The 22524-nt window shown below is 38.8% G+C and overlaps 2 protein-coding genes across 3 annotated transcripts in view; one reads left to right on the forward strand and one right to left on the reverse strand.

The window, feature by feature from the left end:
* Window positions 1-9344: 9344 nt before the first annotated feature.
* ATPsynE (ATP synthase, subunit E) lies at window positions 9345-11188 on the reverse strand. The gene is made up of 3 exons (XM_074107923.1): window positions 11018-11188; window positions 10385-10541; window positions 9345-9477 (listed from the first exon to the last, which is right to left on the reverse strand). The coding sequence occupies exons 1-3, from the start codon at window positions 11066-11068 to the stop codon at window positions 9437-9439; spliced, it is 249 nt and encodes an 82-aa protein (XP_073964024.1). The 5' UTR covers window positions 11069-11188; the 3' UTR covers window positions 9345-9436.
* A 796-nt stretch (window positions 11189-11984) lies between these two features.
* Gpat4 (Glycerol-3-phosphate acyltransferase 4) overlaps window positions 11985-22524 on the forward strand; it is a gene marked incomplete at its 3' end in the record, with an annotated part of 39854 nt that continues 29314 nt past the window's right edge. Inside the window, 1 exon segment of one of the 2 annotated variants that reach the window (XM_074107852.1) lies at window positions 11985-12289. In XM_074107852.1, the coding sequence (XP_073963953.1) occupies window positions 12137-12289 (153 nt within the window). 2 annotated transcript variants of the gene reach the window in all.

The raw sequence follows: 22524 nt of genomic DNA on the forward strand, positions 1-22524 counted from the left end.
ATGAAATATATCGATACTTTTACAAACTCGTGGGCGGTACGCGGAAAAACGAAGTATCGATAGGCTTCAAAACGTCGATAATTTAAGTAAAACGTAAACTTACTTAAGTCATTTTGAGAAGTAATTAGCAGCTAAGCTTTATCGGTTGTCGAAGGTTTATCGTCTATTTCTGGTACATTCTATTATGTGATAATATGTCATAGTATAATTCAAAGTATCAATTGTTAGCATTTAGCAAAGCCCTTGTTTGCTGCTATTTTATTGGTTAGTCGAGACCCCCTTATTTTTAATATATTTTTTTTTTTAGGTATTTGCTGAAATTAGTGAGTTTTCTGAATCATTTTTATTATTTTTAATTATTTTATAACGGGTTTTCCAATGAGTACATCTCTGTGACATTCTAGCAGGCAGACAGACTCCGTTTGTCACACTTCCGGTACGTACCTAACCCCAATTATAATATTTCTAGTTCAAACCCCAACGAAACTTCAAAATATCGACATTAGAAAACATCTAGACTCTCCGCGTTACACGCCGAACAGACTGCAAGACGCGTTTAAATTTAGAAGCTATCGATGGGGCGTTATAGCGTGCGTCAATAAACAGAGCTAAACTTTGATGTCGGACGTTTTATGTATTCGTCTACGACACAGAAACAATGAGAGGGATAGAAATGTCATTGTCTGTATTCCCTTCCACATATTTCGGCGCTTTTTCGCCTCTTAGCTACGTTTATGCAAGAAATGTGTGTTCATGTGGTTCCTCAACCTCTACACTGTAAGAACACCACAAATCACACAAACCCATCTATCACCACCACACACTACACTGACGCGCTGCTCCGCTTCGAAACACGTCAGTGTGGTGTGGTGGTGGTGATAGATCGGTTTGTGTGATTTGTGTGTGTTCTTACAGTGTAGAGGTTGTATGATATTTTGAGTTTTCTTACAGTGTGGATGTGAAGAAACTGCATGAACGAACACACATTTCTTTCATAAACGTATCACAAGGTCGCGGGTGAGACAAACTTTTCCAAGCTGTTTATTTTATCATATCTTACAAAGATATGACGGCTGTTTAGGTCGGCCATCCTCATTTTATCGTGCACCTGTATAATTAGCGTACCGCTTTTTTGTCATGTAAAAGCGACAAGACACTGCAAGTGCAACTGAGTTCACATCTAGAAAAAGGACGGCTGCCATTTAGATTTATCTGTGCACTCAAGTCTAATTACCGTGTCACTAGTGCGGTAAAAAAGCGGTACGGTAATTACACAGGTGCACAATAAAATGAGAATAGCTGAGGTACAATATTAGTTAAATAGTAAAATGTAATTCCATATTACGGACCTCCGCCTCAAAGAAATGATGGTTTTCTAGGACAGGAAGGCTACTACGAAATTCAAAAATCGAAGTTCGTATCTTCCGTCCCTATCACTCTCGTATTAAATAACATAAGTAAGAAAAAGTAGCTGCTTGGATTCACGTGCAAAGTAGCTTACAATCTATTGCCTCGCAAAGATTTGCCGCGCAGTCTCTCAATATTTAAAGGCCGCCATTGTTCTTTAAGTATATTTAGTTCTGTGGTCTACTGCATGACTAATAGCGCGAAGGTGTTGATAATCCTCTAAAATTAGCTTTAATTAGCTTACAAGCTTGGAAAATTTGACACGTTCACCATCATGCTCACCACATCGGCCATGGGACGTCTACTGTTGGACATGGCCTCACATATAGACCTCCAGTTGCTTCAGTTTTAAGCGTCCTACATACACCTTGAGCCTTGAACCCGAGGATTTAACCAAGTCATCCGTCCATCTCGTTGGTTACGCTTGCTGATCTGCGAACTCCATTCGAGAATCTTCGGTCCTAAGGACCATCGGTTCTCTGTGCTACTTAGTCAATTCAATTCAACTTATTTAAATGAGACAAAATATTATACAGGTTGAACTAAAATAATTTCCTTGCTCACCCGCGACCTTAAGATAGCTAAGCTTATGCAAAATATGCGTGTTCATGCAGTTCCTCCACCTCCACACTGGAAGAACACACACAAATCACACAAACCCATCTATCACCGCCACCACACTACACTGACGCGTTTCGAACTCAACCAGAGCTCATCTTCAGAGTGACACAACCGTACACCATGCTACCAGTTGTTAGAGAGAGCAAGGAAATTATTTTAGTTCATTGATATGGACCTCCGCAAAGTAACGCCTGATTCAATAAATTATATAGGTTGGTTGCAATGGCATGCCCATTGCCAACTTCAACGAGCTATAATTCGCTTAGCTATGTCGGTGATACTCTTATTCCCCGTACTATATCTCTTTATTTCTGATTCGACCTAAGAAGTGCCTATAATACCACCCTTAAGTGCCTTATGTAGGTACATACGCGTTCATTTTGAACGCTTCTGTACCCCAGTATAGACATTCCAAACTAGACATGGGTGATCTCAACTCCGCGAAGTGATCTGACTCACTAGATCCAGCTCCGGTGTCGGTACCGAATCCGCTTATTGAATCCGACTCCTTTATTGACTCCGGTTCTTTCGAGCGATTATTAATTTATCTATGGCCGATCCGGCCCGGCTCGGTTCGGTAGGTACCAAGGTCAAGGTACTGAACTGAAGTTCCGATTCGTTTCGTCCTTTTAATGTTGAAAAATTCTAAATTGTGTATTTTTTAAAGAACTATGAGCTACTTTAAGAACCTACTAGTTTTCTGTTTGACTATTTGAAGCTTGAAAACAGTGTTAAATATGCGTCGCCCGCTCCGGTCATATTATATTGTGTTTTAATTCTATCTCATTTCTTTCCAATATAACCGAGCGAGAAGTCCGTCCGAGTACTGACGTAGGTACTGGCTCACTCAGCGCCCGACCAAACGTTATAAGATCTGATCCGATCCGATCCGATCCGAGCCGAGACACAGAATAAGTAATAGTACAAGTAGCCGAGAGTGAAAGCGGAGCGAGTGAGTATGACGGCGATCACGCGATCCGGCCGGACTTGGTCGGAGTTAGTAACTCCGGAGTCGATAAGATTTGAAAGGAGTCATTAAGGGATTCGGATCCGCTTGAGGATCTGACTCTTTTGAATCTTCAGATCCGGATTTACCCATCTCTATTCCAAACCTATACACATGCCTTCGGAATCCAAAAGCTTAATGGTTACTAGACTTGAAATGTAAATTTATTTATGACGGTGGAAGCAGTCTACACTTCCACTGAACGTAGATTATAGTTAGTGTTTAGTTTTGAACTAAGGGACCCCATACATCCCTGAATTATTATTAATATTTTTTTGTATTTCATTGTATACTGTAGTTTTTAAGTATTTTATTTGTAATTATTTTATGTTGAAAAAATGACTTTCTGCCAAGTTTCTTGCGGCGCATTCTTCTTGGCAATGATGGTCTTTCCGAAAGCGCTGGTAGTTTAAAAAATGACGTGTAAAAGTGCCCATTGCGGCCTATTTACTGAATAAATGATTTAGATTTTTTTGATATATTTCCATGTGTTTCTAAAAAAATCTTGAAAGGCAGACGAACCACTGAGTGATAATTGTAACGGTTTCCATTTTTTTTGAGCTACAGGACCTTGAAAAACTGTTTAGTCTACATATTGACACCTGTTTGACTTTACCTGCCATTTGCAAAACGAATCGAAATACTCCAGTCTTTATTAGATGTCCAGAAAAACAAACTAATAAAAAAACTACCAGTTTATCACAACCAAGTGGCCGTACGTGAAACTAATTTGTTAACATACATTTTTTTCTACTAAGCTTCGACAGTAGCGCCAATGTAAACGCAAACGTAACTATGTAAAGCTATTAAAATGTCCATGGCGTGTCCGAAACATCATTAAATAATCGTTTGGAACGTTTTAAAGCGACAGAGTCAATAAATTTTGTTCGCGGCCGCGATTTGGAACGTAAACCGTTTGACAGCTCGGTTTGGCGGCAAAATAGATGTCATAAAAAAACGAAATCGATATTGTTTGTGGTATCGTCGGTTGGTTCTTGTACTTTGATGATTTTTTTCGAACACGTTTCAGGGTTAGTACTTTGGCGTAATGGTACTTTGTCAAAAAGTGCACTTCTAAAAAGATCTTTCCTGAAAGAGATGACCATTCATTTGTTTTTTTTATTTGTTTTATTGGAAAATCACTTGCAATACGCAAGTCGCAAGCCGTGGTGGCCTAGTGGAAGCCGTGGTGGCCTCTAGTGGTTTGACCTATCGCCTCTCAAGCAGAGGGCGTGGATTCAAACCCCGGCTCGCACCTCTGAGTTTTTCGATATTCATGTGCGGAGTTACATTTGAAATTTACCACGAGCTTTTCGGTGAAGGAAAACATCGTGAGGAAACCTGCACAAACCTGCGAAGCAATTCAATGGTGCATGTTAAGTTCCCAATCCGCACTGGGCCCGCGTGGGAACTATGGCCCAAGCCCTCTTGTTCTGAGAGGAGGCCTCTGCCCAGCAGTGGACGTATATAGGCTGGGATGGATGGACGCAAGTCGCAATACCTACGTAATTTATTAAGATCAGTTACTTATGCTAAACTTAAAAATTACTTATTGCAGGTTTTGTGTTCAGTTTTGTACCAACATTAGTTTTTGTTTATTAGCCATCAGAACAAGAATCCCAAAACAAATTTCCCTCTTAATTTTAATCCAAACACTTTCCCGCCAATTCCGGAGTTGCCATCCGAAAAAAACTATAATAGTAGTGTGATTTTCTGGCCAATTTTGTATATTAATTGCCCGATGGTTAATACTCGTAGAACCCGACACGTAAAGGTTGTATATTTTTATTGAACAATGGCTGACATTTTTTCACTAAGTATCTTTATCACTTGACTTTGGCATGTACCACACCTATAACAAATCGAAAAAGCCTAACTTGTACAAATTAGGCCTTTTTGGATTGTTATATATGTCGTAAGATAGGACTTAGAGAGCCGGGATCCGACCGTAACATGATCAAAGTGGGCATAACAAGTGGGATTCGGCAGAGAATGAAACTATTTGAAAAACTAACAAAAGTCCACTAATTGTGGTCAAGATAAAACCAAAACAATACGACACTCGTTCACTGAAATCTTAGAAATGCAGCTATCATAACGATTCACAATAACTTAAGGAAAAGCCTAGCTAAATAATAAAGAAACGCGTAACAGTTCTCTCAGGCTCTGTCAAGCGCGCTATAATGTAAGTGCTATAATGCCAATCCTTAATAAACCACACATAGTAATGACCATACAAGGACCTTACTCATAATTCTACATATATTTTAAATATGGCTCTGCCCAAATTATATGGTACAAGTGTACCTACCTGCTTATAGTGGGCCCTTTATAACAGGAGTAAATAAATTCGTAGCGTGACAGACGACGTCGATTGGGCTCTATCCTCCTGAGTCCTGACTTTTTTTAACAAACTTAGTTCTTAATCTCTAGTTTCTTCTTCTCTGCTTTGTTATTTTTCATATTATTCCAAAATTCTCAGAATTCTTTATTCAATGAACAATTAGTACTTTATAAAGTACATTCGGCCGTTACTCTTAGTGTTAATTGGTCCTTTATAAAGTACGCGAGGGCAGTACTATTAGTTATTCTGTGGCGAGGGCTCAGCAGGGCTACTACGAAACTCGAAACTCGAAGTTCGTATCGTACCGTCCCTCTCGCTCTCGTATTGAATAGTATAAGTGTCAGAGGGACCGCACGACACGAACTTCGAGTTTCGAGTTTCGTAGTAGCCCTGCAGGAGGCTAAGATGGCGTACATTGATAATACTATTTAATTTGTATAAACAAGTTTAGTTTCACGAGTACGATCTATGTTTTAATTATTAGCTCCTATTAAAAGGCCTACCCATGCTTCACGAAGATGTTCTCGCCACACCACTGGCCCGGCCTATAAGTGAAGTGCTACCACGAAGTAAAATATTACTGTAATTATTGTAAACCTACTAACTGAAAGGTACTTATACTCTGAACTTTCATGATCATGTTTTTTTTTTTATAGATAGATTACCATCGCCCATGGACACCTGCAACGCCAGAAGAGTCACAAGTGCGTTGCCGGCCTTTAAGGTAGGAGTACGCTCTTTTCTTGAAAACTTGAAGGTCATATCGGTCCGGGAATACCGCAGGCGATAGTTCATTCCAGAGTTTTGCTGTGCGAGGCAGGAAATTTCTGGAAAAACGCACAGTAGAGGACCGCCAACCGTCTAAATGGTGAGGATGGAAGTGTTGTCGCGTAGCTCGGTGGCGAAAGGATGCGGCAGGGATCAACCCGAATAACTCCAAGCCAATGTGAAGCCAGTTTTCTTGTTTACTTTTCACAAAAGTGGGTTTAGCGCTGAACAAGAAGTGCAAAATTCGATTTTCGTATCTTGCCGTCCCGCTGACGCAAACATTATTTAATACGAGAATGAGAGGGACGGTACGATACGACTTCAATTTTCGATTTTCGTAGTAACCCTATGTGTCCCTCTGACCACAACCGCTAAGGCCACTCGACGCGGCCGACAGTTTTATTCCCCGCCTGACGGATCGCAGGCGCCGACCGAAATAGCTCAATTACCTCTAGACATTAGGAAAGCTGGAAAACAAACTGAATTGCTTCAATTAATGTAGGTATCAGACCCCAGTGCCGGATTTGATGCCCTAAGCAATCCAAGCCTGGCCTGTACCCCTCTCCCCCTCCCCATTCATAATAGTAACCAGTAAAGTAGTTTGCAGGTGGCAGGACCTTGTGCAAGGTCCGCCCGGATTGCTACCACCATCTTGCTCGCTAATCTTGTGTTTCGGCGTGGAGAGTAAGACAGCCGATGAAATTACTGGCACTTGAGGTATCCCAACTTAGGCCTCTAGGTTGGCAACGCGTCTGCAATACCCCTGGTGTTACAGTTGTCTATGGGCAGTGGTGATCTCTTATCATCAGGAGGGCCACTTGCTCGTTTGCCATCCAGTCGAATAAAAAAAATACCACAAATCAGTACAAAAAATGTATAATATCCCACTAATATTACAAATGCGAAAGTTTGTGGGTCTGTTTGTTGGTTTGTTTGTTAATTCATCACGTCTAAACCACTGAACTTATTTAGATGAAATTCGGTATACAAATAGTTTGAATCCCGGAAAATTGCATAGTTCCCGCGGTATAGCGATAAACGAATTTTGCGCGAGCGCAGTCGCGGGTAACGGCTAGTAAACACATAAATTCAGGGTAGATAATAAGCGGTCTTATCGCTTAAAAGTGATCTCTTCCAGACAAACATTTCGGCACAAGATCTTACAAACAACCAAACATATATTATAAACTGCAAAATTATCTTAGAAAACCTATAACGTATTTTTAAAAGACTACTTTACGAGGAGTGGATTTCTCTAAATAACTTGTTTTTGACAGTTACTTCCCACAAAATACACATGTCCATCAAGCTTCCATCAGACTTTAACGCCACTAGAATAATTCATTACTAGATAAACACTCGGTTGTGGCAGTTTGTTTATCGTTGCGTAAAGAATTACGATTTGAAGAATCTAAATAGGTAGACCAATAAAAATAGATTCGTTCAAATTACTGTGCGTATCTGTAAAGATGCAATTATTCTTTATTACACTACTAACCGGTGCAGTGAAAATAATATAATTAGTTTCAGGTACGTACACGACTTGTTAATGCACGCTCAAATAATGCACGGCCTGATAATCCGTGCTTGTGACCTTGTGTACATTTTGTTTTTCGTGTACACCGAATATTAATAAATTTAGTAGAAAATAACTTAATTTGGTCCTGACGCTTCGCCGACCGCTGCCGCGGCACGCTCGCTACGCTCGCTCAGTCAAAATGAGGGCTATCGCGTATGAATTCGCCGCTAGAGGCGCTAGTGTAGCGTGAGGTCTCCGAAATGTCAAATCTCACAGTTTTTGGGTGAGCTATCTGTGGTGAGCTACGCGGGTTTATTTATAACTAGCTGTTGCCCGCGGCTTCGCCCCCGTTGTATTTTTCTAAATTTTCTTCCATAAAAACCTTCTACTGACAATAACAAACACAACTAAAAAATAATTCGCGAAATCGGTCCAGCCGATCCCGAGTTTTGCGCTTAGCAACACATTTTACGATTAATTTTTATTATATATATTATAATTATAATATAGATTTGAATAATTTTGTGAATATTTTGCATTACTTGAAATAAATTTTGGCAATTATACGTTACGGGGCAATGAATTTCTGTGTTTTGAGACAGTTTTGTCTTTCGGAAACATTTGTCCTCCCTTTTTTTCCGAACAAAACGGGACTATACGCAACACTGGTTGCTCGATATTTTTATGGTACGGTTTTAAGGTGTATGTTTTCACGCCCGTAATAACAGACTTTGAAAGCCACACTTTAAAACCTTACGCAACAGTGGCGCCATCTAGAAAGACGAAAAACGATAGCCCTCATTGGACCTAACACAACCTAACTCAAATCGGTCATTCGAATCGATTGGATTTGCGACGATGACATTGAACGGCATGATAATTGGAAGCAATAATGCTTCGCATTATCACGTCGTACATTATTGCGCGTACATTCCGAGTTGCAACTCGTCAGCCCACAAAATTTTTGAGCACTAGTACTTTCTCAAATTAAACCAGATCAAGGCAGAGTGGTACGCGTGATGAAATAGGTTGTCAATGGCAATGTGACATGGTTTTAAGTTGCTTATCATTTTCATGGGCCGACTGTACATTATTGATTCCCATTTTTCTTAAGCTGATCAATAGAGGATGCTGCCATCTGTTATCGACTAGGCAAACTAATGTCACAAATAATGTAGTCAAGGGCTTTATTACTGTTACTCATTCAACAAGTACTTATGCCAGTTAATCCTCAGGGTAGTGCTGCCTAGTCTACTACAGAAATAATATCTCAAAAATGGTTTCGGTATTTGTTGTCAGTTCATATTGCGTCCTCGTACTGCGCCATCTAGCGGTGAGTAGGAAACTAAAAAAAAGAAATTAATTTAACTATAGGTAGTGGGATAATGTCCAAAGACATAGAGGTACTTATACTCTTTGGATTCAGACAAAAATTACGGTATGACTAGCTAAGAGTATGAGATCTTTGGCTCTCTCATCTACTTCACTTCACAGATTACTAATATGTAGCTAGCTTCACTTCAATAATTAATCCAGGATTGTGAATAATTAAACCATGAGCTATGTAATTGCTTGAGATCTGGCCTGTTAAATTCAATTTTAACTGTTTGTAAATATTTTTCTAATCCTTATTGCCAACTAAAAATTGTGAAGATCACTTAAAATAAATGAAACTACCATTTGTATTAATTACCTATAATTCTTTAAATAACATTTGATGGAAAAGGCCTGATGTTTGGCGCATACACTTAATTCTAAATTCAGCAGATTTCTACTTCTTGTTGACCATCTCTTCTAATGCCTTGATTTCAGCTGTAAACAGAAAATAAATTTATAAAACAAATTGTTGGTTTTAACCTGAGCTGAGATGCAAAGAGAGGGGTTATAACTATTGTCTGATGACTGTTTTTTTTTTTTTACATAAAACTGATCACGATTGACCGCTATCTCATTTGATGTTAAGTGCAGATGACGGCAAAGGTGTATCTCACTAGTTCAGTAACAGCCTCTCACTCTAGGCTAGGGAAGCTTAAAGTTCCATCTTACAGACTGGTTAAAGCTGCATTAGCACATAGTTTTAATTTCCATTAACTTTTTCCATTGTGACACGAAAATTATCCATACAAATGTATGATTAATTTTCGTGTCACAATGGAAAAAGTTAATGCTGTGCAACTTTTTGGTCTTCACCCATTATAAAATTAATGATTAATGGTTCTTAGCTGTTTCATCAAAATCAGATCAAAGTTATTGGGATATCCAATTTTGAAATAACAATGTCAAGGGTTTTAAATTTGTTAGTTGGTTAGGTTATGTATAAAAAAAAAATGGTATTGCCGAACAGTATTTGCTGTTTTTTGTACTGCTTACATGCTTATGGCTTGGCGTTCAATTAAAGGTTATTTATTATATTTGTAATCACATCTCCTTTGGCTTTACCAGACATTAGTGGAGTAGTGTCAGATATTTCCGTGGTAAAGCCGAAGCAAAGATTGTATACATACATCTTTCATAAATTATGTCATGTATGTCCTGTAGTCCTATTTTATAAATATTGGGCATGTCAGTGGGAATGGGGTTCTATGGATGCTTTGCCACTGCCAGAAATAGGCATAATAAATCAAATTAAATAATATACTCGTATTTTGCTTTAGCCAAAGTAATATTGGTCTTGCAATGGCATGCAAACATTGTCTTATTTAGGAATTAGAATACATACCAGCTGATGCTAGGGCCTTCTCGGCTGCGAGCTTGGCATCCCTAATCGGCTTCTCCTTTGCTTCAATCTCCCGCAGCCTCTCTTCCTTCTTGGAAAGCCTGTTCTGGTGGAAAGCACCGTAGACAATGCCAACTGTCAGGAATGACCAGCGGCCAAACTAGAATTTAAAGAAGAAATTGTTAATTGAATACAATTAAACTAACAAATAATTATTCAGTGATTCTGGGTTTGATTGAATGGTGAACGTACGATGTGGGTGTGTGTGTGTTTTTTTTTGTAGTTATCTATTTTTGATTTTATTAGTAATTTTTAATGAGGTTTAATGTAATATTTGTTTTGTTATAATGGATTAAATGATTAAACTAATGTACATGTAATTTATTCATTAATGTGATTTAACCCGTGCACTAATTGTTTTTGATTTGCTAATTATTGTTTAGTTTTGTTCACCAAAGAGGTTAGAATTTAGTTGTAGTACGGATACTTGATTTATTACTGGTTGGAACAAAATAATAGCCATTAAAAATGTGACGATTAAAAAAGATCTCAATTCTAAACTTGGAAATCTCGTTCAAAAACATAATGTTACATAATGATGGAGGTTGTATATTTTACAGAAATTTAGTAACATACCCTGATCAGAGGTGAAACTCTCACGGGGGGTCCGTAGGGCAGAGAAGACATTCTGTTTTATTTCCGAGAAGTAATTTAGAATTCAAACAGGATTTTTATGAAAATCCCGATACGATTCCCCCTTTTCAGTTCTTTTTAATGCCGTGATACCACAGTAAAAAAAGCAAATGTCAATCAATGAGCTATGTTTTCCCATCCCATCCCCGGAGGACCGCGTGAAATGAACACATCCATTGCTTATTTCAGTTAGTTCTTTTAATAAGTTTTATTTTTATAGTAAAATATTTATAGATATATTTAGTTAAGGTTTCTTAGGTAATTTTGATTTGTCTTCTTTTTAACTATTAATTTTATGTGTCTTACAAAAGGTTAACTAAGTAATAAATTTATTTATAAACAAACAAATAATATATACAATAATTAACAGAAATAAATAAAAAAAGAACTAAAACTAACTTGCTCTAATCCTAAAAATCTATATAGCCCAAGTCGTTGCTATTGGGCAGGGTGCCCATAAGGCTGTCTGGGTTTCCTCGTATGGCAATGCCAATACGTTGACCGAGGAAAGAGCCAGCCAGCCCTAATGGTCGCCAGTGGAACGGGCAAGATTCATATTTGCGGCCTTTGCCAAAGGCCATTGGTGTTGAAACAGTTGAAACTCTTGGTCTGTGGGGTCCCGAAGCAAAAAAACTAGAAAAGTAAATAAATTAGTTGTTATAAGTTCACATTACTTATTTCATATTTGATGATTGATTTGATGAAAAAATTGGCGTAAAAACAAAGAAGTTTCAACTTTGAACTATTTGTTAATGTTTCTGGACGCAAATGAAACGTCAAACGATGGGTTTCTTGATACGTTCAAGTCACGTTCAAGTTATTTTCATTTACCCAATTTGAATTTTATATTGCGTCTTACTTAGGTATATTTTATACCTATTGCTGTTACTACAAATAAAGGTCTTTTTTGCTTGATTAAAATTAAAACTTTGTAGGGAAACTATGCAATTATCTTTGGAAATTTCGATATCAGATCAGATAACTTTTGACAGCCAGCGGGCGCATGAATGACGTCGACGTCGAAATCGAAATTTAGTCAATCAGTCCAAATCAGTCGTCAAAATGGCGTTAATCATGTCGTTTGTGTCGGTCGCGGTGTCCATACTTTATACGCCGTTCCTTCTTTTAATCCTGTGCATAATATTCTTAGCTTCAATCGGAAAATCTTTAGGTGTGAGAAGGCTGTATGTGAACATTTTACTCAAACTCTTTGAGGTAAGTACCTGTGCCGTGTTATTAAAAATAAAAAAAGTTTTACTTTAAATTTACTCGAGGACGCAGGAATTAGCGTTCAACATACGTGCTTTTATTTTTTTATTGAATTCCAATGCGTTGTTTGTTATTTATTTTGCTACGGTAGGTAGTCGTTAATTCATTCATACGAAATAAGTATCAGGTGTTGCGAAAGGTTAGGTGGTGCCTGGCCCGTCTGTCACACGTAAATTTCACTTGTTTATAATCTACTGGCTGTTTGACCGATAGGATTGCATTCTTTTGTCACATTTATCAATAATTTATGGTTGGTATGAAAAAAAGGCATTATGGTTATCTTAAATCCCTTTGTATTTACCGTGGTAGGTATGTTCAATAAAGACGATAAAGATTAGATACTTTTAATTTCACTGTGTTCTTAAGCAGTACCAGATTAGCCATGTAGCAAGAGTAGCAAATGCTACGAGCCCCGCATGTGTAGGGGCCCCGCGGCACTCTTGTCGTAAAAATGACAGTTTAGATAAATGCATGGTTTTAAAAAAAAAATGTGTTCCTTAATACTGCCACCACAAAACCAACACAAAACTGCCTCCAAAGAAAGACATGGTATCATAATGATAGACTTCGATGAGGATGATCTATAATATTTTGTTTAATGGTATAAAGTTGAAGTAAATCAAGGGCCCCTTGATAAAATTTATTACAGGCCTCGCGCTGGCTTAATCCGGCTCTGTTCTTAATCCGTCACGCGTCTTACTATTGATAGACTACTGGTAGTCTCTAGGGCATTTCCTGCACAAAAAAGTTAGGGATTAATGTAGTCTTGGACGCATGACGGGTTAACATTAAAAACAGTATGAGAAATTTTTGCTTTCTAAGGCAGCTATAATAGTATATAATGTATACCCAAGTTGCAATTCCCAAAAAGTTATGAAAAAAAAATTATGCTAAAAATCGCGTAATTTTTGTACTATTTTCAGATTCTGCTCTACATCTTTTAAACCATGCATTTTTTGTCAAAAGTTACTTTATATGTTTTTAATAATATTAAATTTGTGAAAAATCTAAGCAACGTTCAATGGCTCAGACGTGGAGAGGTAACAAACAGTCAAACAGACTTAGTAACTTTTGCATTTATAATATAACTAGCTGATGCCCGCGACTCCGTCCGCGTAGAAGTATTTAAAATAGTTTACGTCCTATTCTCAGACCTACCGAAAATGCACAATAAATTTGATTAAAATCAGTCAAGCCATTTTGGAGGAGCTTGGCTACAAACACTGGCACAAGAATTTTACTTTGGATTCGTTTATCGCTACTTATACCGTGGGTACTATGCAATTTTCCAGGGTAAAAACTATCCTATCTCCTTCCCTAGGACTCACTACTATCTGTATACCAAATTTCATCTAAATCGTTTCAGCAGTTTAAACGTAAAGAGGTAACAAATACACGGACTTACAAACTTTCTCATTTAAAATATTAGTGGGATATTGTCACTGGTATCACAGGCTTGTGGCATTAGCAAGTCCAATCACCTGCGGCATGATTGGTGTCAGAGGTCTTCTAAATATTTTGGTTACGCTCATTTCACCACGTTTTTGCATGTAGCTGTGTGATTTGATTATCTATGTTGGCGGCCGATCGTAAAATCCGCCAGATCACGAAATTCCTAGGCATATTGTGAAATGGCGCCATTTCATGAATTGGCTAAGGGACATGCGCCATATCATTCAAAACTCACCGTTTAGCGATTTGCCTAGTAACGTTTAGGCAGATCATGAAATTCCTAGGCATATCATGAAACGCCGCCATATCGGTACAGGCACTTCGCCAGCCGTTGCCGAGGCACGCTCGCTTCGCTCGCTCGGTTTGTGCGTTGTGGTCACCATTCATACTAACCACTCCTCGCTTCGCTCGTCGTGTATTGTTTTTCAGGCACATCGTGATATGCCTGGCCAACTTTTAGGCATTTCATGAAATGGCGCCATTTCACGATATGCCTAGGAATTTCGTGAGCTGGCAGATTTTACGATCGGCCGCCGATATCTATACTAGAGCTTCCGTAACTTTTTTTCTACTTATAATAATCCTACTTCCTATTAAAACATTACAAATGCAAAACTTTGTAAGTCTGTTTGTTACCTTTTCACGTCTAAACCGCTGAACCGATTTAGATGAAATTCAGTATACAGATTGAGTCCCGGGGAAGAACATACAATAGTTTTTATCCCGGCAAAATTGCATAGTTCCCGCGGGATTGCAATAAAGGAATTCTACGTGGACGGCGTCGCGGGCAACAGCTAGTAATACTACTACCGTTTACCCGCGGCTTCGCACGCGTAAATCATCAGATACAGCAGTTGAATTGAAATCCCGGGATTTTATTAAATTCTCTTGGGAATCCCCAAAAATTGCATCGTGCGTGGTTTTAATTAACGTCACATTCCAAATTTCATGACTCTAAACCCAGCGGTTGTTATTTCGAGGTTTTATCCCTGTCCCGAGGGAATATCGGGATAAAAAGTATCCTATGTTTCAATCCAGAGGCTATATCGCCTAACGTTTCTGACCCTCGCGATCGCAATCAAATGTCAGTTTTTGTGTATTCACTGCTATCACAGGATTAGCAAGGCTAACCACCTGCGGCATGATTAGTGTCAAAGGTCCTCTGCTCATATCACCACGTTTTTGCATGCCAGCTGTGTGATTTGATTATCATCAGTACCAGGGTTTCCCAACCTTTGTACAAGCTTTTATTTAGCTTGTCCTGTTTATTTATTTAGTTATTTATTTGGGTCAAATCTTGAAAGTTCAATTTGACCCACTTCCTGCGGTCGGATTGGCTTGTTTGGCAGACTTATGTAAATCTCGTGACAATACATATCTGGCACTAGCAATGACATCCTGATTCCTGGTAGGCCGGCCAGGAACTCCTCAACGGTGAATGGCATCAACTTGAAATTTGGTTTGATTCGAATTGGACGTACAGGTAGTGCCACCAGAATTGAGGACACACACGCAGGAACATGTCATGTACAGCCAGCATTTTGTTTGACATTAACTCATTTTCATTCATTCTCCTTTTATGCAATCAGTTCTTTTTGTAGCTGTGTGTGTAAGTATACACTTCGACACTCGTACCTACCTATAGTAGGCGATTATTCACGTAATCAATGGTTTGTTTTGAATCACTGTACAAAGTGCGGCGGGGCAAAGTTGACGCTCAGAAATGTGTCTGTGTGTTACTGATATAAACACGTGCGTTGCGTAGCATTTGTTTATGTCACCTTTGAGCCCTAACGCCTTGTAGAGCAGATAGGCTAGGTTCACACGGCGACTATTCGATTCGATATTTTCTCGCATACGGTTTTACCGTATAGCAGGGTTTCTCAAACTTATGGCTCCACGTACCCCTGTTAAAGATTCTAGACGACAGCGAACCCCTACCTAGACCCCCCCAAAGAAAGTAATAAAACTGGCTGTTGGAGAAACTAAGTTTATTTTTATTTCAATCATCATGATAATATAATGTATATTATTTATTTGAATATAAGGTAACAAATATAGGTAAGAATCGTTTTGCCAACGAAAATACAAACTGAAACAAACAACAACAAATAACAAACAAATAAGTAACAAAATTTGGAGTTGAAATAAAAAATACAAAAAGACTCCAAAAACCAATCTTAATCATCTTGCCAGTCTTGCAGCCATCATCACGTAAACCTTGTCGCCCCCTACCGTCGAATAGCGAACCCCTAGGGGTTCGCGTACCCCACTTTGAGTAACTGCCGTATAGGAAACGGCCGTTCACACGGTGCGAGGTCCATTCGGTTTTTTTACGGATGTGCCCCGCCCCGCGCGCGTCTCGTATACGAGAAACCAGAGGGGCTACTACGAAAATCGAAGTTCGTATCGCACCGTCCCTTTCACTCGCGTATTAAATGACATAAGCGTCAGCGGGACGGCAACATACGAAGTGGTATAGGGCCAGTTTGTTCGTGTGAACGAAACAACGTAAACACAAGCGCCACTGAGCATCGCATTCGATAAAATTGTTTCGAGAATCTCGCATTTCCGGTGGCAAGACCCTACGGTATACGGTAAAAAATATGTCTCGAATACGAGATTTTCCCACATATACCACGCGCCATATAAATCTGCCTAAAAGTTTATTACTTAATACTCAGTTTTGACGCGTTTTTGAGATACATTTTTTATGCGACGTCTTTACGTTACTCCCGGATTGTGTTCGAATCGCTTAACGGTATAGTGCCTATTCAATTATTGGAATTATACCTTTATAGTTTTTCTTTACTAGTCGGGGCAATGAACTTTTAGGCAAAGTTAGGCGGCGGGCGGTATAGGTGCCGTGTGAACGGCTTTCAAAGTTGCCATACAAATTTTGTTCTCATCTACGATATTTCATACGGGAAAAATTGCGTCGTGTGAACCTAGCCTTAGGCTCCGTTTCCACGAAAGATGTGCGAGGGATGTGTTTCTCATGAACCAATGGAATAGGGTTGCCATACGTCCCGGTACGCTGGGACATGTCCCGGTTTGAGGCACTTGTCCCACCGCCGACGATGAGCGAGAAGCGAGCAGAGCGAGTAACTAGAAACGAGTGGGCGAGCAGTGAAAAGCGAGTGTTCGAGCACGACGGGTGATTACTCGCTCCACTCGCTCGAGCCGGGCGGCCGCCAAGCTAACAGCGCTGAGCGAGTATCGCTGAGCTAGTTTTATAGCTCAGCGAGTTTTATAGCTCTTCTCGCTGCGACAAAAGATGTAAGAGCGAGTTCTCGCCGGCAGTGTGAACCGCCAGCAATCAACTATTAATATATATGTCTCTTTTACTCACACAGGATCTTATATCTTTTGTTCGTTTCTTGAGCCAGAAAATAGTCGATAGCCAATCGTTTCCTCGCCGGCGGTGAGACAACTGCCTGAAGCATGGTGTCCTGGCGTCCCGGCCGACAAGCAAATTGTCCCGGTTTAAAATCATAGTTTTTAGTAGGGGCCTGGACTTGGTAAATACTAATATACCTACAATAAACACGACTAACTAGCTATAGGGCGAATATTCGAGCGTTTTGACCGCGCGGTCAAAACGTCATTATCGTACCACGTTTATTAAATCCACAAGAACCCGCTAGGAATGTAAATGCCATCTCTTAGAACAGAATTGCCAGATCTCCCATTTTTAACCGACTTCAAAAAAAGGAGGAGGTTATCAATTCGGTTGTATGTTTTTTTTTTTTTTTTTTATGTTTGTTACCTCAGAACTCCGTCATTTATGAACCGATTTGAATTTTTTTTTTTGAGTTCGTCTAGGAATGCTTTCAATTGGGTCCCATAAGCAGCAAATTAGGATCTGATGATCGGATCTTAAGGAAATCGAGGGAACTCTTCAAATTTTGTAGAGACACCTATGGTAATTTGGATATATTTAGCAATAACTCGTGCATTTGCTCTTTCAAATCATAATATGGTGAATTGGAACTGATGATGAAGACCAGATTTGACCGACGGAACTACTACTATCAATAACAAGTAAGTATTTCACGGGTTAAATTTAAATTATTATGGTTAATATACTTACCTAGATAAGCGACTAAGAAGAAGCTTTAAGTTAATGATTCTTTCGAACTGATCTGATGCTGAAGCCAGAAGGTAGGCAACGGAACTCTGTTATAAAACAACGTAACTAAGTCGTGTTTGGGCTTAATGGAATCGTTGTGAGATGTTCTTTGGCTACGAATCACTAAAAAGTGAGAAAAAAGAAAATTTTAACAAAAAGTAAAACCGACTCCAAAAAATTAAAAAATAACAAAAATGGAACCGACTACAAAACCCTTGAAAATATTTTTCTAGGTAAGTAGGTACGTACTAGCTCGAAGTCGGTGACTCAGCACGACCCAGCAGGAGGGGTTGAAACCAACATAGTATGTAGGTGAGGTAGACGACTATTCTGAATTGTCCCACTCCTGCTGGCTCGTGCTGAGTCACCGACTTCGAGCTAGTACGTACCTACTTACCTAGAAAAATATTTTCAAGGGTTTGTAGTCGGTTCCATTTTTGTTATTTTTTAATTTTTTTGGAGTCGGTTTTTCTTCTTTTTAAACCTCCCTTACGTGTTAAAATTGCATTTTTTTTAATGGTTTGTTTTTTTTTTATATAAATACTTTTGTGTGTTTACCCTTCCCGTATTACTGACTGTGTAAAACGTGCCGCGAGACGGGCGCAGGCTGAAAATCAGCGCCGCCGGTTGTCGACCGGCAGCATGTGAATGCTGAGCTTGAGCCTATTGCCACATATTTGTAACGTGTCTGTTGTTTTTATTTTTGTCTTTTGTTATGTTCATTGTATTTTTTTTAATGTGGCAATAAATGTCTTTTTTTTTTATTATGGCACAACGGAAAGAAAAGTCACAAGAATTTTAATCACGCTAAATTCAGCATTGGCATTGTCTTAAATTTTCATAAAAAAAACAACCCTGAGCATTAGCTCTTTTAATAACGCGTGAAGACACTAATGAGGAAAAAAAAACGCTGCAAAAACGCTGAATATTCGCGCTATAAGCTATAACATAGCCGCGGGTACGCACGCGCGCACGCACGCACGCACGCACGCACGCACGCACGCACGCTCGTATTTATAATATTAGTAGGAAGTGTGATACGAGTAGTACTTACTGCCGTCCAATAACCCATGACCACAAGTTTCGGTAGCTATGTAGTAGGTAGGTATATGTGACTGTGTCTAGTAAAAGGGACCACTTTGACGATTCTAGTTTCCGAGTTATATGCATTTTTACAAAATTTGCCGAAAATATGTAAAATGGATTTTTGTTACTAATCGGTTATTTATACCTTAAATATCATTTTGTGTAAAATAATACCTGTATAATTACAATATTTCAATATCCTAATAGGTCACGAAGTTTAGTACCAAGGGTACCACTTTGAGGTAATATTTTACAGGCGAAATATTTTGATTTATTTCGATCGCTGTTATGCAGGGAAGCGAAATAATAAGTTGAGGGTAGGATAAGGGGGGCGGGGGGCGAAGATTGGGCTATAAAAATATACCTATAAAACCTATAAAAATCGTTGCAATAAGTGCTATAGAAGATCCGTTACTTGACGTCGAAATGCCGCTCATAAATACTGAATCAGCCATCCGTCGACGTCGGCGCTCACAGTAGTGGAAAGCCAAAAACGAAAAACACCCAAATGCGGCTACTGTGGTCAAATGGGCCTCAGAAATTAAAAAAGGAATAATGTATATTTTTGTAAAAAAAAAAGGGAACTTGATGAGCGCCTTGAATCCAGTTAAGTAACTGTATTTACCAAGTAAAAAAATGTGATTTATTTTGATTATAGTAAGTACTTTAATTTGACAAGTTGTTGTGTGTGATTTTTTATTTTTGTAAACAAGTAAAGTTTAGTGACAAAGTGGTACCTGACTTAGTATATTAATTATTTTTTCCTTAGAAATGTATAAAATGTAGAAGAAACTTACTTTAATGTTGAAAAATATTTACTTTACTATTTAACATAGTGACAACACGTTATTTTTTATTATATAAACATGTTAAATAGTAGTTATTTTACTTGTGACACTAAACTTTACTAAGCCCCCAAGTGGTACCCTAATTATTCTTCCATAGGAAAATGATCGTCAAACCACTAAACTTAAAACACGATAATTTCTCTAAATATTGCATTAAGTATCGTTAATTATGTTTGGATCTCTGTGCTAAAGTATATTTTGGCTGATTTTGTGATATAACTTAAAAAAATATATTATTTAGTTGATTTTTGTTTATGAGACTGATTAGAACTGATTTATAGAAATGTTAGTATTTTCGATTAAAAACATAGAAAATACTGGTCTTTTTTTATTTTTTCCCTTCTATTATTGCCTAAATATATTACCATAATTAATAATTCATTGTTTAAAAGGTATTTTCTTAAGATTATGAGTAATTAAGATACTTGATTTTTTTCCCACTCCTGCAAGTTCTTCTTTGACTACCTTCCAAATCATTATAGTTATTGAGACCATTGATGCCTGAATTTAATCTTTGATAATACTAGATTAGCTTGGTACCAATCATTCCATAACTTCCTAGTAGAAGTGTATTTTTCACGAGCATAAACTTTAAAATCAATTTTCTCGACTCGTACATTTTGCCTACTGCATGTTTAAAAATTTATAAAAAAATAATTATTGCACCTAGGAAAACGATTCTTTTTTTACTGAATAGCTCATTTTACCTAGTTTTAGGAGATATTAATAACTCCATACCGGTAAAGTGGTCCCTTTTCCCAGACACAGTCACATATAATTAATTATTACTTTGTTTACGTTTTTATGCAAATATCAAAGTCGGCGACACATCGTGTGCATGTTAATGAGATAGTTCAGTACCCTTAGGGCTGTTTCACCATCCATTGATTAGCGTTAGCCGAAGGTTAATGAGATGCCGTCTCCGTCTATTCGAACAAAACAAATAGAGACGGCATCACACCTAACCGCCAGTTATCACTAATCAATGGATGGTGAAACAGCCCTTAGTGTAAGTTTTCGGTTACAAAATACGTCGCGATCGCGTGTATGGAAACACGACAGCGACTTTAGCGGGACGTTTGTGATGTTCGTGTTGTGTATGGAAACACGAACATCGCAAACGTTCCGCTAGAGGCGCTGTTCGTGTTTCCATACAAATTGAGATTTTAACGCGAACGCGATCGAGACGTGTTATGTAACCGAAAACTTACACTAAGGGTACTGTGTGCTTAGTGTATTTTCCCGTTCACAAAATACGTCTCGATCGCGTTCGCGTTAAAATCTCAATTTGTATGGAAACACGGACAGCCGCCTCTAGCGGAAAGTTTGCACAACAACTTATGTGAGTGTAGGTTTGCTACGTAAACTATTTCGTCCGCGTCTCGTAACGAAAACGTGACGCCGCACCGTGGACATGTGGCGGCTACGTATCGGATCGAACGCTCGATTTACGTCTTCGAATAGTAAACTAATAGAATAGTGGTAAATACTTGTGATGTATACATATCATTTAATATTATTGTAAATCTGTTTAAAAAAAAATATATACCTCGTTGAGTTTCTTGTCGGATTCTTCTCAGCAGAGGTTTTTCCGAACTGGTGGCAGATTTTTTTGACATTCATAAGTGCTTGTTATAGCCTAAATTGAATAAAGATATTTTGACTTTGACTTTGACTTTGAATGTTTTGTGAAAGCCACACTAGAGGTACTGCTACCCGCGACTCCTTGCGCGGGAATTATAAAATTTTCTGGAACTAAAACCATCTGTATACCTACACCCAGTGCCTTTTTAGCACTTCTAACGCACTGGGCGAGATTTCCTCGGCGCTCCAAACTTTTGGGAATTTTCTAGAAGGTACAGGCTTCAGGCGCCCCTGGGCAGTCGCCCCACCGCGCCCTACCCTAAAGAAGCTACTGTAATAGAGATGGGTAAATCCGGATCTGAAGATTCAAAAAAAGTCAGATCCTCAAGCGGATCCGAATCCCTTAATGACTCCTTTCAAATCTTATCGACTCCGGAGGTACCTACTAACTCCGACCAAGTCCGGCCGGATCGAGCGGCTCGTGATCGCCGTCACGCTCACTCGCTCCGCTTTCACTCTCGGCTCGGCTCGGATCGGATCGGATCTTATTACGTTCGGTCGGGCGCGGAGTGAGTCGGTACCTACGTCGGTACTCGGACGGACTTCTCGCTCGGTTATATTGGAAAGAAATGAGATAGAATTAAAACACAATATAATATGACCGGAGCGGGCGACGCATATTTAACACTGTTTTCAAGCTTCAATTAGTCAAACAGAAACTAGTAGGTTCTGAAAGTAGCTCATAGTTCTTTAAAAAAAAACACAATTTAGAATTTTTCAACATTAAAAGGACGAAACGAATCGGTACTTCAGTTCAGTACATTGACCTTGGTGGTACCTACCAAACCGAGCCGGGCCGCATCAGCCATAGATAAATTAATAATCGCTCGAAAGAACCGGAGTCAATAAGGAGTCGGATTCAATAAGCGGATTCGGTACCGACACCGAGCTGGATCTAGTGAGTCAGATCACTTCGCGGAGTTGAGATTACCCATGTCTATACTGTACCTACCGAATTTCAACTAATTTCGGTTCAGCAGTTAAGACGTGATGAAGATGAAACAAACAAACAGACTTAC

The sequence above is a fragment of the Choristoneura fumiferana genome, chromosome 26, assembly GCF_025370935.1.
Source record: "Choristoneura fumiferana chromosome 26, NRCan_CFum_1, whole genome shotgun sequence".
Taxonomy (NCBI): domain Eukaryota; kingdom Metazoa; phylum Arthropoda; class Insecta; order Lepidoptera; family Tortricidae; genus Choristoneura; species Choristoneura fumiferana.

What these genes read in the sequence shown, in the direction of transcription:
- ATPsynE (XM_074107923.1), bottom strand. Translation starts at nt 11,068, where the DNA reads ATGTCTTCTCTGCCCTACGGACCCCCCGTGAGAGTTTCACCTCTGATC. An exon ending in GAGTTTCACCTCTGATCAGG is followed by an intron (nt 10,542 to 11,017) that starts GTATGTTACTAA and finishes TTTAAATTCTAG; the next exon opens with TTTGGCCGCTGGTCATTCCT. An exon ending in GAAGGCCCTAGCATCAGCTG is followed by an intron (nt 9,478 to 10,384) that starts GTATGTATTCTA and finishes TTCTGTTTACAG; the next exon opens with CTGAAATCAAGGCATTAGAA.